Raw genomic sequence first — 16,050 nt, 5'->3', positions numbered from 1 at the left:
GAGATACTCCGCTTTTATGATAGTGCGATTGCCAATGACCCAATAGTCGGGCACAAGCGAATAGTCGGCTGTGTGGTATTCTTCGATGATGTGCTTCACACATATGTTAATGATGTGGGGGAAACACGGGATTCTGTGGTCAATGGGAGGGAAATCAATCCCCCGGGACTCAAGTTTGTGGGACAGCTCCCGCATGGCAACCTGGTTGTTGGAGGCGTTGTCCAAGGTGAAATGACCAGTCTGAACAAAGTTAGAGCATGCTACACAGCACAACTAAACACTAACCTTCTTGGTCACACCGGCACGATCCAGAAGATGCAATATTACTTCTGCTAGCAATTCTCCAGTGTGACTTCCTGGGACGTGATGGAAGGCTATCAATGCTGCGTTCAAGACGAGGACTGAACTATGGTCTGCCCTAGCAATCCAGTGGGCGGTAACAGCCATGAATGGGTAAAGGTTAGAATCCAACCAGAGGTCCGATGTGAACGAAACCTTTCCCAGTGCAGCCTGAAGAATATAAGATGCTTTGCAGGGCTCTCGACAACTGTAGACCTACCGCAAGGTCCCTCTTCAAAGCATTGAAGTGCTCATGGAAAGCATCAATGACCAATTCATGTATTTTAGTTCGATGAAAGACATCAGTCTCATTGAGCGATGGCCGCAGAAGACGGATCAGGCGGTGAAATTCTGGGCATTCAATAACGCTGATTGCCTGAAAACAATTACTGACTATAGTATGTAGAAAGTGCGCATCAACTCACCTGATCATCGGCAACGATAAATCTCATGATCTGTTTATGCATTTCGTCCAGGGTAAAGTTAGGCAGTACGTCATCTGGAGCTAACAGGCTGGTACTGGTGAGTGAGCTAGGACTTGGGGGAGTACCGAGTGAGTCCAAGGTGTAAGCCGGATCCTTGAGCCGTTGATGCAAGGTCACGATCGTCCAGCCATCATCCAAAAATGTCTTCAAATGCGATGAAGCATGGACGTGCCAGTGGTTGCGCTCTGCTTCTTCCAAATAAATGATGGTATGCTCGTTGAATGCATGTGTCCGACGACCTGTAGTGCCTGTAGTAGCAAGGTATGATACAACAGCATGAGTATTGTCATGAGCGTGGATTTCTCTTGCAAATTATGTTAGAAAAAACGATAGACTGCAAATACAATACTCACTCGCAGGCTTTACAGATTCTAGACTGAGTGACAGGGTCCTGTCTAGTAGAAGAAATGAACGTCGGCAGAGGATTTAGGTGGTTTGGCTCAGCCACCAGTGGCCAGAGGGTCAGTTCTGGCAGTATTCATCGCAGTCTGGAGTGGACTAGGGCATGCAACAGGCATTACTGTGAGTGCAGGAGGGTTAGCCACTTCGTCTTCCTCATCATCGGAGATGTTCTCGAGGTGAAAGGATTCCCCTTCGTCTGCAGCGGGACTTGAACCATTATCTCTGAATCTAACAGGAAGCTGACGACGTCTTGGGGGATTTTGAAGCACGGACACATTCGCTGCAGCAGCAATGGGAGCAACAGCAGGAGTTGCAGTAGGAGGAGTGGCAGCCATGGGAGCGGCAGTAATGGGAGCAGGAGCGGCTTTGGGAGCAACCTGGGAAGTGTTCTTCCGTCGAGGAGGCATGGTTGTGCTGAAGGATCTAATGTCAGAATTACCTGTCTATATAGGTTTTCACCATGGGAAACCCCAGAGCACGCCAACGTGCAGTGATTGCGAGTCCCTGATGGAAAATCCATAGGTGTCGCTAGCGAAGTAGCCTTGATGTTTTAATGCTATATGCGAGTCAGATGAGTAAGAGCCTTGAGGAGCAAAAAAAACTAATGCAATTTTGAGATAGGGACTTACTAGAGGCGATTGACTCCAGCAGAGGGCCCAGAGGCTCTCTAGATTGCAACAGAATGGATGGAATAAGGTCCTTGTGCAGACAGTGGGTGACCGTGGTCCATGGGTGACCGTGTGACTGAATGATCAAGGAAATCAGAAATCAGATCCTCATTTTCAGGCTTAATGACTCTTCAGAAAGTCACCATGAGTCTCTCATTGCTGAGTTGCGCTGCTGCCTGCAGCATGTTGAAAGATAAGAGGTTGCACCGTGCGTGGGAGTTGGAGAAATGAGATACCGTCTTGATATTAGTCATAGGCTCAAAGGCTGTGCTCCTGCCTGCTGCTATGAAACCTATCATGATAGAATCATTAGCTCACATAGTATGCATATACAGTCGTATGTACAAGTAACAAATAACACTATATAACGGTGTCATGGTATATAAACTAGGCCTTTTTCCGGCGTGGAGTTGAGGCAGTTGCACGCAATGTGGAGGAGTGATTATGTGGGCGTAACCTTGCAATGATGTCAGTTCAAAAGTGAGGCCATAAAATGGACTACTGACACACGAGACGATCTACGAAGGGGCGGGCATGGACTTGAAGGCACTGCCTTGATTTCCCAGGGTTCATCATAGCATGGAAGGGGATGTGTGGTAGGCACATCAGGCTTGCCGAAATCCAGCTCTGTGCTTGCTGGAGCAGGTGATGTAGAATGAAGTACACGAAGTAAGGAACAAATGTGGTTGTAGTCAGGGTCCTCTGAGAATGCGAGAGCATGTGTGTAAATGAGAATTGTTGCGAATTGGACAGGAATTCCTTGACACAAAACTTCGATGGTAGTGTTGACTTTGCGCTCCAGTATGGAAGAGCTGGAAAGCTTCTCTTGGTCACTGGTCAACCATGGAAGAGAGCCCTGCAAACAGTATATTAACATGTAGGTGAGTGATTCAAGGTCATCACGACGACCCAGTTCAAGTCCCAAATGATCGTTGATTGACGCGAATGCAGGAGTGCCGGTAAGACGTTGACCTTGGCAAAATGGTATATGGACTCCGGTCGATGTGTTCCAGAATTCCTTTGCGGTGCCGAAATCGATGAGAAAGGCAGGTGTGCTTCAAATCGCCAAGGCCCACCACAACATTCTGTGGTTTGATATCACCGTGGATGTAATTATGCGAATGAATGTATTCAAGACGTGAAAGCTGGGAGATGGGGTTAGCGGTCTGCGCGTGCAATGGCAATACACACACTGACTGACCAGCTGGTCTCCTAGATTTACAACAGTGTCAAGGCTAAATTTTCGGTTGTGGGCAAGGAAGATATGATGCAGTGATGGCCCAAGGAGGTCAAGAACTAGAGCGTGATAGGCCGACTCCCTACCAAACCAAAGGGCACGGGGAATCCCAATACCACCTTCAAGGTTTTTCAAAATGCGGTATTCACGCTGCACGGAAGATGAGTGGTTGATAGGTTCAAGCTTGATGGCAACTGCGTTATCCTTGATGATATTCCGTGCGCGATACACAACAGCTAAATGCGATCCAAATGTTGAATCAACATGTAGTCAGTGATATGGGAATGACATACCGTACGAGCCAGACCCCAACACGTCTCCCAGCCTAAACCTTCCATCAACTCGAGTAGGGACCTTATCCATGATGTATACAATAGCCTAAGTAGAAATAACGTGAAATCAACTAACTGAGAGGAAAGCGAATAATATTCTGCCACCCAACTGCCACTTTTGCATTTCAGCCTGGACTGGCTTGAGCCAGCTTAAAGCGGTTCAAGCCAAGATTCACACATTTTTGGTTGAAACCAGTTTGCATGGCTTACAAATCGGACCGAGTCACTAATCAGTGGCTTGGCTCACAATAATTGCCAAACTTCTGGCAAACCGGCAAATGCCGAACCGGAGCCGACCATAGCCGAGCCGTGGTAATACTACTCGTCAATCACTCCGCACCTGTACATTACATACATCTCCCAACCCTTTCCCTCATCGAAGCCCACACTATCAAGTGAGGCCCTCCAGATATTTACCGCAACTGTCTGCTCCTGTAACCCCTGCCATTTTTTCAGTGTCTAGGTATACCAGCGCCAACAACCATGTCCTCGGCTACAATGCCATCGATATGTTCCCATCACCTCCAAGGCTTCCCTACATGATGGACCTGCTGGCCTGTTCATGCAGTGCCATATATAGTAGATGTCTCTCTCCCGCAGCCCTGGGCTCAGTCCGGTATTTTTCGGCAGGTGTTGCACAACTTCTTGGATACTTCATTTGTCAATCATCCAGGATCCTCGCTTTTCAAGTTGATATTATTTTTTTATTCTTCGGTCCGGGCAAGATCATCTTCCTCTCATGGTGCTGTCAGCTCAACCAGATGGGTCCTATAGAATCACTCTGCTTTTATTTGCGCGCCGTCTTCAGTGGTTCCAACATTGCATTATCTTGCGAAACACACTCAATTCTAATCTTATTGCCTAAGGATGTCGCATCTCACTGCATTCCATCAGTCGCGTTGTTGCCTGTTTCCTATGGACGCCGCATCGAGCTGCGACTTTCTACATTTGAAATTTCTGGATCCAAATGGATGTCGCGGTGCAAAAATAGAGATGTCGCGTCGATGTTGCAACTGACGCAACGGTAGCGTTGGGGCCCCGTCACATAACTTTGTATATATAAATCGTCTGACGTATCTGTCTTAAAGCACGTTGCACTGACATGTCATGTCTTGCTTCAGAGTGTGGAGTCCTTTGGGGTAGTATGTTGGACATTGTCTCGTCATCAGCCGCTGTCTATCGTATTACACGTCACGTCTTGATGTGAGCAAAGCACGTTGCACTGACACGTCATGTTCAACGAAGGCTTCAGACAGTGAGCTCTAATACTATTCAGCTTGTCACAGCGATATATAAAAGCGGCATTCCTTGAATCGATGCTAACTCAGCACCCCTCACTTCAACAATCACTTCACATTTAACAGTCATGAAAGGATTATTGACTCTTTGTCTTGTTACCGTCGCTCTCCTGCCGCAGATGGAAGCGGCCATTAATTGCTGATGGGCTTCTCGGACCCTGGTGTTGGAACTATCTTCTTGACAAGAAACCGACCGAGCCAGTCCAGCCGGAGACAAGTATGTCCTAACTTGTCTGTATTTTGTGCATCCTGTCTCATAAGGAATGTGTCGCTAGGCCCCTGAATGTAATTATCTAGTACCCTTTTTTCGAGTGCTCTACTTACTCGCTCTGTTAAATATGCAGCTCTCCACGATATCGAAGGTATGTCTTGAGTACAGTATTGATCTTCGACTATTTACAAAATCATTCTAGTCTAGGGTTAGAAGCGCCAACATGTCTCTGAGTCCAGCCTGCCATCTGAGTCGTCTCTCTGAAGTCTGGGACTTGCGGGATAAAGATTGTCGTGGTCCAATTTTTTCTAATGCTCAATTATTGTTGGGGCAGAGCCCTAACATTATATGCATGGTCCAATAGCTATCAAAGTTCTTTTTATTCGTGTATGATGTAGTACGTACTGCTCTGTTGAAGTTGTTACGCACTTAACGGTTTGGACAATCGATTTAACATTGTTTTTGCAAAGCGCGTTAAGACAAACATTATGTAAGCTCAAACATCTTTAATTTTTTGAAGTACAGCGTCCTTACTGGTTTGGACTTGAATTGGACTTTTTCACACTTTCGGGGACTCTGACCTCGAACATCAAGTAAGATGCAGTTTTCCTGATGGATCTATAGACCAGAGTAGCAGCGACTACATTGTCCCTCGAGTGCACCGGCTTCCCATGTCGCACAGTCGGCACCACCCAAATATAAGCTTGCTGTCAATGACAACGATCCTAATTAGCGATCTCGCCAAGATTATCTTTTGACAATTTGACAATTTTACCTCTTGGTACGAACTGTACTTTGTCAATTAAACGTCATCACAGACAACGAGAACAGATGCAGCACATCGTTTCGATAGATGTTACTTACTACTGGCCCGATCACGTTCTATTCCGAGTCCAGGGGAGCGCAACTGGCAGAATGCAAGGGAAGGCAGTCTGAGGCGATCGATGATCACTATCAACGTGTTGTCAAGGGTCTGACGTTTAAGATCTGGTCATGTTCAAGTTCGCTGAGGTTGGTATTTGAAGGAGATTTCAATTGGTGTCCAGTCGCTGGTTGCCGTTTAGCACGTGACAAATCGGCGGCCAACTCCAATAGTACGCAGCACTAGAAGTTCAACTTTATGCTCTCGCCATCATCGTGTTCGATAGCCTATCACTTTCTTAAGTCCTATAGCTTCTAATTCTTCTCCAACATGGCAGACAAGATATCTCTGAAGCCAGCGCTTGCAGTTCTAGAGAATGGGCAATCTGACGAGCTCCAGACTCCATCGTCAGCCACTGCGGTAACAGATCAAGATAACCTAGAGGAAGGAGAGATTTCCGAGGAAGACACATCAAGTAGTGCTTCAACTTCTCCCCGAATCGCGGGCCAGCTGTTGAATATATCAAGTGGCACAAGTCATTCCTCTGACTCTGCTCAGAGCTCCCGTTTACCTTCTCCCTCAATCACTGCCTGCGGCTTGACCGCCACATCAACAACACCACAACGTCCGGATATGGGACCTAGTATGTAAACACTTCTATTCCTCTGTACAGTGTAAATGTCGACTGAAACTTTCCTCATAGTGACTCGCCAAGACCTGGATCACACCAAGAACCTCGTACTTGATCTCCTAGGCTGGGGCGTTTCTCCTGAATATCTGGTCGAGGCTGGTGTATCGGCGGGTGTAATATACAGGGTGTTTACCGATCTCAATCTCCGTCTTCCTACAAATCTTGTTCTTCCTCCCACTCAGCCCTTGCCACCGCCTTCTGGTATACGATAAGCGTCTGTTTCCTCACTGTTGGACATTCCGCATTTTGTAATCGCTCTGTCGCCTCTGTTTTCGATACTTTTTTTTTCAGCATATCGAACCATTCGTTTTTCGAGTTTTGCGCAGGAATTGTGGAGTTGATTTCACTGTGAGCTATCGTCATAATCCCTGAGGTGTACAAATTGTGTTTGAAGATCTCCATCACTCAATTTGCACCCACAGGTGGTTTTGACCTGGTCGCATCAGTAGGGTTAATTGTTCAATGCTGCCTGCACTTATATGCATCCCACCACTCGTCTCACCACAATATCGCAAAAACTTACAAAGTACGAACCAATCTCGCCTAGCTCGCTTTACCCTTTCCATCAGGGTGCCATCGTCGACTTGTGACGTAGCTTTAAATTCCTGAAAGTCTCCATACGCATCACCCATTCTAATTATTAGGGACATAGCAAACATATAGCATCCGAAACTACATACAAGAGACATCAAAATACATACATGTGTATGGCGCAAAGGAACGGTTGCCATCGATAACAAATCCCATAATTACATGCCGATTGTTTTGTACATCATATTCTTCCGCGACTTTTCCGCGTCACATGCCCATCTAGGACTGGCTGATGAGTTTCTCGAGATCAATGAGTCCACCACTACTAGTCAAGGCAGCCTGAATGACCGCAACATCCTTCAGTGCACCAAGGGGGCTGCCAAGGCCATCATCTTTTCCATCTATAGCGGCAAAGAAGCTCGCCTGCTCCAATTCTACACCTCTCATAGGCTCATCGATAACCTCCTCCTTTTCGGGGCCAAGTACCCCATTTGCATCGCGGGTGGCCGACTTGATAGTGACGCGAAGAATGGGCTTTTCGACGTTGTGGATGAGGTCACGAACCTGGGTCTGCTGAACCTGAAGCCAGCCATCTGCACCGGTGAAGACAAGACCTCCACCTGCACTGGTACGAGATGGGCTGGGTGCAGCGAAACTGAGCTCGTAAATGCCATGTGAACCGTCCGCGTTCTTTATGATCGTGTTGATGGTATCATGGGGCGCAAGCCACTCCTTGTTGAGCGATGCAAACCCGGAGAGGTATGTCATTGCACTTGGGAGTATGACACGTAGAGCTGCGGCAGAGTGCTAGAAGCAAGTCAGTTGCGGGTTCCTGCCAGTATTTTCAACTGACCACACCGCCATCAAGCTATGATCAGCCAAGTGTCAGCTGGTTGAGGCGAGCACAACATGAATCTTACCAGGAAGCCTCCTTGATACTAATCCGATAGAGGCAAAGGCACGGGCCAGAACGTGTCAGATCATGGATCAGAACGAGGAGATTGACATTTGCTCACGTCCGGAACAGTTCGCCACGGGGTGTTATACCATTTCGAATCCTTGTCCATGAAGTTGACGGTACGAGAGCTGAAGAAGGTGACTTTCCCTATCTTGCCGGCAGCGAATAGCACGGCCAGCGGCGATGTAGCCTGGCTCTGCCTCGAAATTTTCGGCTACTCTCCATACAAGCCCCTTGGGCTTATACTGTGCTTCATACTGAGCGATCAATTTGGCACCAGACGCCACGTCCGGTGCAACAGGCTTTTCACTTAGCACGTGCTTGCCGGCAGCGAGAGCTTTCAAGATGATGGATGGCTGTTGAGTGATTGGGAGAACGACGATAACGGATGAAATGTCAGGTCTTGCGAGAAGTGTATCAAGATTGAAAGATGGGTTTCCGTCATAGTAGACATCAGGGGTAGCGTTGAGGAGGGTTGTTGCTTGGGCTGCAAATTCACGTGCAGTCTTCTCTGATCGCGAGTAAACGGCTCTAAGCTTTGGTGCGAGAGGGCCAAGCGTTTGTAGTGCAGGAAGGTGTGCTGTTGAAATGTTATCAAGTTATAAGCGTTGTGGATGTTCGGTCGATATGATCCAATTGATGTTGCACACCTTCCTTTGCGAAAATACCCGCGCCAAGTATGGCGGTTCCGGCGGTGTTTGAAGCTGACATGAATAATCGACAAGATGAATGTTAACAGCAACGGGGACGAAGACACGTACTCTGCCTTGGCTATTCAAATATTATATGATTCGCTTTATTCCCGTCCACTATCACGGAGAAATATCGGACAGCACATGATCACACATGATGCCATCAGATGCATATATGTGGCTCACATGTTCAACACCGTCTGGAACATACTCCCATGTCTACTCCAAAGCATGCGTTCTTTGTATTAAAATTATATCTAATTCTTATCAGGTGCACATATGCAACCCGTCCTGCATCCATCTATTTCACCTGTGATCACTTGAACAAGGCAGCGAACCAGATTGTGCTGTTTACTTTTCAAATTCCCAATACACTCACCCGGATAATTGTCGGTTGCTTTGCTCAGAATCCTCACAGGAAGCTCTATGTTACCAATGTGCTCTAGTAGTTTAAGAGGCTTCACATTTTCGTGATAGTGTGCCTCACCACCCGCTACAAGTTGGCTCCTGATTCAATGATGTCTGCAGAAGTTGCAAATAAGTTGCCAAAGGACTTCATATGGGGATTTGCTACTGGTAAGTTTCTTTTGTTCCGTTGATCATCATGCATTAACATGTTTTACAGCGAGTTTCCAGATCGAAGGATCCACCAATGTTGATGGACGCGGAAAGTCTATCTGGGACGACTTCTCGAAACAACCTAAAAAGACACTGGACGGCCGAGACGGAGATGTGGCAACCGATTCATACAGGCTCTGGAAGGAGGACATTGCTCTACTTGCCCACTATGGCGTCAAGTCCTATCGCTTTTCCTTGTCCTGGTCTCGCATCATCCCGCTTGGTGGCCGCAACGACCCCGTTAACCCCAAAGGTATAGCCTTCTACTCCAATCTTATTGATGCACTGCTGGAACATGGCATAATCCCATTTGTTGTATGTGAAGCATGCGCGGCTACTTCGGCGAGTTCTCACTATGCTTTCTCAGACTTTATACCACTGGGATCTCCCCCAGGCCCTGCATGACAGATATGGCGGATGGTTGAACAAGGATGAGATTGTCCAGGACTACGTCCACTATGCTAAGGCGAGTTGTTGTGTAATTTTTACGCGTATGGGTGAAATGAGCAAAAATACGGTCGTCAGGTCTGCTTCCAGGCTTTCGGAGACAGAGTCAAGCACTGGTGCGTACTCCACAGTGATGGGGTATTCCGTCATTTCATCAACCATACGTCTCTAGGCTGACAGTGAACGAGCCATGGTGCGTCTCAATTCTGGGGTATGGAAGGGGCGTCTTCGCGCCAGGACGATCAAGCGACCGAGAACGATCACCCGAAGGCGACTCCTCCACCGAACCGTGGATGTACGTCTACCACTTGCATCTGTATGTACGCAATTAGTTTGCTAATTCCACACCACCCCACAGAGTTGGCCATAGTGTCATTTTATCGCACGCACACGCAGTTAGACTTTATCGCGAGGAGTTTAAGGCCGTGCAGGGTGGCCAGATCGGAATCACGCTCAATGGTGACTGGGCCATGCCATACGATGACAGTCCACAGAGTAAGTGCAATCTCCGGTTTGCTGATATGATGAACGGATATTGATGACGCGCGTCCGTGTTTTCAGATGTGGAAGCGGCACAGCACGCCCTTGACGTAGTTATTGGTGAGTTCGGTCCGTGCCTGTAGCATCCGGTCCGTGCTGACGGACGGTTGATAGGATGGTTTGCTGTAAGCTTCAGGTCGTATGCTCTTTCGAGTCGTTAAATAACATAATACTATTTGCCAGGATCCAATCTATCTCGGTCATTACCCGGAATATATGAAACAGATGCTCCAGGAGCGTCTGCCGGAGTTTACACCGGAAGAATTGAAGGTCGTCAAAGGATCCTCTGATTTCTATGGCATGAACACCTACACCACCCACTTGTGCAGTACGTTCGTTTTATCCGCTTTGACCCTCATGCGCCTGAACTGTCGTTACAGGAGCCAGGTGGCGATGATGAATTCCAAGGATTCGTCGAGTATACCTTCATCCGTCCTGACGGCACTCAATTAGGTACCCAAGGTAAGTGTCTCCTGCCTTCTAGATTTAGAATCAGAAATTCATGAATCACGGCGATGTTGCAGCGCACTGTGCCTGGTTGCAGGACTGTAAGTTACGAGATAATATGAATATGAGACATAGTGAATATTTTACTGACATCCCTATTATACTCCAGACCCCGAAGGATTTCGCGATGTGAGTAAAATAGTTAATACGAAAGAAACATGGCTGACACCTTCGGTTCCCGGTTCCTTCGTGTCAAAATAGTTGCTTAATTACATTTGGAAGGTTTGCCCACCAGTTCATAGCGTGCACGCATTACGGTTACTGACGAGCATTTAACAGAGATACAAACTACCCATCTAGTGAGATATTCCGAGGCAGCAGTTGGGGCGATGCGCTGACCTTGACTTCAGCGTCACCGAAAATGGATTCGCTGTCAAAGATGAGAGTTCGAAGCCGATAGAGGAGGCATTGCAGGACAACGACCGTGTGAACTACTTCAAGGGTAACACCGCTTCTATCAAGGCTGCTGTGCTTGAGGATGGCGTCGATGTCAGAGCCTATTTCCCGTGGAGTATGTATTCTTATCATTCGCGATCAAATTTTCTAATCTTATTCCTTCCTTCCTAGGCTTTCTGGATAATTTTGAGTGGTGAGGCAGAAAGATTGATGATATCCCCCTTCGCTTATGTCACTCCCAGGGCGGATGGATACATCACACGATTTGGCGTAACATACGTCGACTATGAGACCCAACAGCGATATCCCAAAGAGTCTGCGAAATTCCTCGTTAAGGTTAGTTTGCCATCAAGAATAAAGGTCAAGAATGCTTACGCACCTCTGCAGTGGTTCGGAGATAACGTCGACGCGGGCGACAGATAGAAGAAATCTGTTTCTTTCGCCCGAGCATTGTTGGAGCACTGGTGTGTGACGATTGTACCTATAAGTTAGTGAGGTATCTCAGAGGAATCTAACTCGCTGCTCTTGCTTTATGTATCTATTTGCCAATTGTTTAGTATTTTACATAGCGTGACTGTGCCCAGACATGGTAGTTCCTCGTGTATTAAGCGAGAGAGGTGTTTGGGGTCCGCCGCGGCATGTTGTAGGTCCTTGTGAGCAGGCGATACGTTGCAATGTTGTACGCTTCCAAAATCGTGTGATCAGGCTCAGAAACCTAGAAACTCCACCTACGAGCCAACAACTAGAATATTATTACTTGACTTTCATTCGATCTTTCCTCGGTTGGTACATCTTGGATTTATCTATCCCACACACACCATGACAAACTATGCTGTTACCGCCCATCCATATGCCGGTCCAGCAGTGGATCCTTCTGGTCACCATGAGCCAGAATCGACTTCCCATACACCAGAGGCCGACGATCCTTCAAAGAAAAGAAAGACCACGAAACGAAGAAAGGTCAACCACGCGTGCCTCTATTGTCGACGTAGTCATATGACTTGCGACGAAGGCAGACCCTGCCAACGCTGGTGAGCACCCTCGAACATACTTGATACATACACGGTCGCATGTGCTGATGTCTGTAGTATCAAGCGCGAGATTGGTCATCTTTGCCATGACGAGCAGCGACCACCGAAGACTGGTGGGAAGCAGGGTTCTGATGCTGTTCCAACTACATCGTCAAACGGTGTTGATCCTGCAAGGTCGATGGCTCGTGCGTATATCATGATTCTATACTCCCCATACTGAGAGCGATCTACGCAGAACCTATGTATGGTTCAACAATGCCTCCTCCTCCAGCTACTACCGCGTGGCCAATGAGTGTTCCCTCTGGCGCATTTCTGTATCAGCCCGAAACCTTAGGGAACGAATTTTCAGTCCTCACGTATGTCTTTTTATGGTCACTCCACCATGCGCCCCACTTAGTTGCTCCAGTGACTTCTTAGAAACCCTAGACGAGGGATCTTTCTTCACTACATCCCCAACAGTGACCCCCTCCCTCATGCCTGCTCCCGCATTCTCTCAGAACACTCCTTACATCTCAAATTCTACCTCCGCTGCTGAAGCGACATCCAATTCTCCAGCACATCCCCCTGAGGCACTCGCTGAAGAGCCCACGCCCCCTCTTCTACCGTCTGCCACCAAGACAGAAAAGTTTTTGATGACTGCTGCAGATCAAGAGTCAGGCACTCGCGACGAACGACTGAACCGTGTTATTCGGAGCAAATACGAGGCAGGTCTACTCAAACCGTATGATTATGTCAAGGGCTATGCACGGTTGTCAAGGTGGATGGATCGCAAGTGCGTCAACGTCTTCGTGTTGAGACAATGATTTGACACCTGTTCATCTTAAGTGTCTCTCGACAATCGAAGCAGCAAATTTTGCAACCGTTGTCTGTGCTACGGCCCAAGTTCCGAGTGAGCGAGGAGGCTTTATGATATTTGCGAAAGTTGCTAATCATACTTAGGCTGTTGCGCAATCCCTACGTGATATCGTGAGTTTGAGGTCCCTGTTGATGTATTTTGCAATTGACCACGTCACAAGGACCTTGTATTCATAGAAGAGGCCTTCGAGCGATTACTTCTCGATTACGACCGTGTCTTCTCAGCTATGGGTGTCCCAGCGTGTCTCTGGCGCCGAACAGGTGAGATCTATAAAGGAAACCGTGAGTTTTCAGAACTCGTAGGCGTCGATGGATACATGATGCGAGACGTAAGCTGCCTCAACGTGACTATCAATGCTTGCAGGAGCTAATTCTTTCTGTTGTAGGGCCGCCTTTGTATCTACGAGCTTATGGCAGAAGAGTCGGCAGTCAATTACTGGGAGGTGAGCCTAGTCCGTCGTAACTCACTTCAACTTTTGATCACACATGTTAGAAATACGGCCATGTTGCTTTTGACTCTTCTCAAAAGGCCGTGCTCACTTCTTGCGTGCTACGTTATAAACCCCTCATCAATACGCAGTCACAATCGCCGAAAAAGGAGGATGTTCCCAATGAGGAGGGCTTCGTAAACTGTTGCTTCTCATTCACAATCAGGCGGGATAAGTGGGGCATACCGAGTATGATCGTTGGAAATTTCATCAAGTGCTGACAAGAATACTGGAGGTCGGAGGTTGTTGTGTAGAGAAGTAATGAGTTTATCTTGTAAGTTATGATAAAACACGAGTTTCAGTTAGAAAGGGTTCCTGGCGCGCTGACCAAAAGTCATAAGTTTCTTCCGCTCTCCAAGCAGAACTTGTCTCCTGCAGATGTGCTTTCAAATGCGCAGCAGTATATAACAAGAGGGAGTTCGGAGGGGAATTAAATTTGAGATGAATTGTCGTTGACGATGCTACATGTAAGCAACGTGTAAGTTAATGATACCTATGGTAAATTTTGTCCGCCCGTCTCGCTCTTTGGTTCCTCGTCACGGTGTCTGTTGCTCGTCTCTTCGTCCAGGTTCTGACGAAGTTGACAGCTGATATGTAGTGCATGCTCAGGAGCCAAGTGCTCTGATGGGTCTGCAGTGGTGGACATATCTCATTCCAGGGATCTATAAAGGTGAAGATTCTTCCATGACTGGGGTCAGAACTTGAATGTCGTGACCAGGGTGCATGGAGTTCATATAGTGATCTAGGACGCAAGCCGCTGGGAGGGTGGACCTGCTTACGAGTTCGTCATTCGACCGTGCCTTGACTTCATCATGACGCGCGATACGCAATGTACAAGCTCGCTGTTGTCAACGACGAGCGCAACATTTTATAATTGTTGTCAAAACTCACTTCAACTTTCAAAAGCGCTTTCAAATTTCAAATCGCACTGCTAAGGGACAACATGGCACTCTGATACATCCGACACTAAGTTGCATCACACCATGAGCGCATTTTTCGTGGTGTTACAAGGACTAATGTACTTCTTGCACAGGTATGCATATGAGTACGAGGTCGCGCACGGTGCTGATACTTTACAGATGGACTTGATCAAATCCAATTACTTCACGCCCCCCATCATCATCCTACAAACCGTTATGAAAGAAGTCCGTCATCGGTCATTACCCTTGTATAGTCGCCTCAAGGCCCTCACGACAACTGACGAGCGGAAAGTATGGGTATTTTACAATGAGTTCAGGTCGTGAGTCATCTTCATGAATTATCGAGTTTTGCCTTGTTGTGGTTAACAATATGTTGCTTCGCCTCCTGTTCTGTACCGAGCCCAGTCTTTGATCTTGAAGTCGTATTCCATACTATCCTTCAAATCTTGGCGTTCTCATGAAGTGTCCCAAATTTCCCTCATTACTGATATATGCGTCATAGAGAGACTACTATCGTGTGCGAGAAGACGACGAGACGCCGAACGACTGGAATGATCGAGGTCGGTGATGCTCAGATTTGTATATTTGGGTGTACTAATAAAAAGTACATAGGTGTCAGGAAAGCCGCAGAGTGGTACAACACGCATCTAACACTAGCACACCCTATCGGGAGGGGGCTTCGTGGTCGCACCCCTGCAAACGTCCCCGCCGCTTCCGGCGTGTTGGGGGGGTGGCTTTGCCCCTCTCAAACTGGGGGGGGTCGCTTTCAGGGTGGTCGTTTCGTCCGTCTCAGTGAGGGTCGTGCCTTTGTCATCGCTTATTAATCACTTTTTGTCCCAGTCCAAAGCCATGCTCCTTGTCAATGTCATTCCATCCATGGTCTCACGACATCATCGCATCAAGATCCCGGCGACATATGAGCAAAATACTCGAAAATCATGGACGCGTTTTCATCAGACCGCGGGAAATTTTGGCCTCATATCTTTGTCGTGCTCCTCGTCTTGCTCTGTCCATCCATGGTCTTGTGTCATCTTCTCGTCGCATTCCCAGCCGCATACAGTCATAATGCTCAGAAATATGGTGCAAAATTCAAAAAATATAAATTGGCAATGGCAGGAATCGAACTCAAGATCTCAATATGATGACCCATCTTTACCACTCGACCATAATGGATTTTACTTTCCTAGCTCGCAACGGCATGTATCGTGATGCGATCTCTAATAAATCTCTTATGGCTTGCAAATGGTAGGAATGAGTCGCATGCTTACAAGGGTAAAGGCCCCTCAAAGTGGGAAAACATGTCATGCTTGTGGCGCAAAACACCGAGTTCAGAAGCTTATAGTCGTACCACCAGTATTGCCTACTCGGCGTGGTTTGTCATAATGCAGTGTAGAGACCGACATATCTGTAGCCTCATAGCAGCCATATCCACAACTTGTGCTGAACGCCTCTCCAAGCGTACACTACTTTCCTACACCAAGCGCTGCATTCTTGTATACCACCAGTATACCATGTCCCCACACTTCATAAAGCAAAGTACTA

At 47.4% G+C, this 16,050-nt stretch overlaps 6 protein-coding genes across 6 annotated transcripts; 4 read left to right on the top strand and 2 right to left on the bottom strand.

The window, feature by feature from the left end:
* Positions 1–2,281: 2,281 nt before the first annotated feature.
* F5891DRAFT_1192857 (kinase-like protein) lies at positions 2,282–3,494 on the bottom strand (the record flags this gene model as incomplete). The annotated part of the gene is made up of 5 exons (XM_041367660.1): positions 2,282–2,351; positions 2,401–2,912; positions 2,971–3,039; positions 3,096–3,367; positions 3,425–3,494. 5 exons carry the CDS (start codon positions 3,492–3,494, stop codon positions 2,282–2,284), a joined length of 993 nt encoding a protein of 330 aa, XP_041222090.1.
* Positions 3,495–6,164: 2,670 nt separating this feature from the next.
* Positions 6,165–6,737, top strand: F5891DRAFT_1280556 (uncharacterized protein; the record flags this gene model as incomplete). The annotated part of the gene is made up of 2 exons (XM_041370423.1): positions 6,165–6,477; positions 6,538–6,737. The coding sequence occupies 2 exons, from the start codon at positions 6,165–6,167 to the stop codon at positions 6,735–6,737; spliced, it is 513 nt and encodes a 170-aa protein (XP_041222089.1).
* Positions 6,738–7,335: 598 nt separating this feature from the next.
* F5891DRAFT_1130226 (uncharacterized protein) lies at positions 7,336–8,725 on the bottom strand (the record flags this gene model as incomplete). Its single annotated transcript, XM_041364496.1, has 6 exons — positions 7,336–7,863; positions 7,910–7,924; positions 7,977–7,994; positions 8,073–8,161; positions 8,187–8,594; positions 8,665–8,725. 6 exons carry the CDS (start codon positions 8,723–8,725, stop codon positions 7,336–7,338), a joined length of 1,119 nt encoding a protein of 372 aa, XP_041222088.1.
* A 198-nt stretch (positions 8,726–8,923) lies between these two features.
* Positions 8,924–11,800, top strand: F5891DRAFT_1052832 (glycoside hydrolase family 1 protein). The gene is made up of 16 exons (XM_041362556.1): positions 8,924–9,282; positions 9,332–9,639; positions 9,692–9,790; positions 9,850–9,887; positions 9,944–10,066; positions 10,130–10,266; positions 10,333–10,364; positions 10,495–10,639; positions 10,699–10,773; positions 10,836–10,859; positions 10,928–10,947; positions 11,020–11,040; positions 11,140–11,329; positions 11,386–11,407; positions 11,457–11,550; positions 11,602–11,800. The coding sequence occupies exons 1-16, from the start codon at positions 9,222–9,224 to the stop codon at positions 11,635–11,637; spliced, it is 1,425 nt and encodes a 474-aa protein (XP_041222087.1). The 5' UTR covers positions 8,924–9,221; the 3' UTR covers positions 11,638–11,800.
* A 94-nt stretch (positions 11,801–11,894) lies between these two features.
* Positions 11,895–13,903, top strand: F5891DRAFT_1052826 (uncharacterized protein). The gene is made up of 9 exons (XM_041362555.1): positions 11,895–12,245; positions 12,303–12,430; positions 12,481–12,601; positions 12,652–13,017; positions 13,071–13,134; positions 13,185–13,211; positions 13,262–13,429; positions 13,487–13,543; positions 13,594–13,903. Exons 1-9 carry the CDS (start codon positions 12,034–12,036, stop codon positions 13,807–13,809), a joined length of 1,359 nt encoding a protein of 452 aa, XP_041222086.1. The 5' UTR covers positions 11,895–12,033; the 3' UTR covers positions 13,810–13,903.
* A 668-nt stretch (positions 13,904–14,571) lies between these two features.
* On the top strand, positions 14,572–15,578 carry F5891DRAFT_1246444 (uncharacterized protein; the record flags this gene model as incomplete). Its single annotated transcript, XM_041369815.1, has 3 exons — positions 14,572–14,828; positions 15,013–15,068; positions 15,121–15,578. 3 exons carry the CDS (start codon positions 14,572–14,574, stop codon positions 15,330–15,332), a joined length of 525 nt encoding a protein of 174 aa, XP_041222085.1. The 3' UTR covers positions 15,333–15,578.
* Between the last annotated feature and the right edge of the window lie 472 nt (positions 15,579–16,050).

The sequence above is a fragment of the Suillus fuscotomentosus genome (assembly GCF_016647785.1).
Source record: "Suillus fuscotomentosus strain FC203 chromosome Unknown F5891scaffold_54, whole genome shotgun sequence".
NCBI lineage: Eukaryota > Fungi > Basidiomycota > Agaricomycetes > Boletales > Suillaceae > Suillus > Suillus fuscotomentosus.
Note: the sequence above shows the minus strand (reverse complement) of the source record. Positions and strands in the feature narration are given on the sequence as shown.

Excerpts from the sequence above, each read along its gene's own strand:
- F5891DRAFT_1052832 (XM_041362556.1), top strand. The coding sequence starts at position 9,222 with ATGATGTCTGCAGAAGTTGCAAATAAGTTGCCAAAGGACTTCATATGG. Across the intron at positions 10,860-10,927 it reads CTGTGCCTGGTTGCAGGACT|ACCCCGAAGGATTTCGCGAT; the intron begins GTAAGTTACGAG and ends ATTATACTCCAG. Across the intron at positions 11,551-11,601 it reads CTGCGAAATTCCTCGTTAAG|TGGTTCGGAGATAACGTCGA; the intron begins GTTAGTTTGCCA and ends GCACCTCTGCAG.
- F5891DRAFT_1052826 (XM_041362555.1), top strand. The coding sequence starts at position 12,034 with ATGACAAACTATGCTGTTACCGCCCATCCATATGCCGGTCCAGCAGTG. Across the intron at positions 12,431-12,480 it reads TCCTGCAAGGTCGATGGCTC|AACCTATGTATGGTTCAACA; the intron begins GTGCGTATATCA and ends CGATCTACGCAG. Across the intron at positions 13,018-13,070 it reads TCAAGGTGGATGGATCGCAA|TGTCTCTCGACAATCGAAGC; the intron begins GTGCGTCAACGT and ends GTTCATCTTAAG.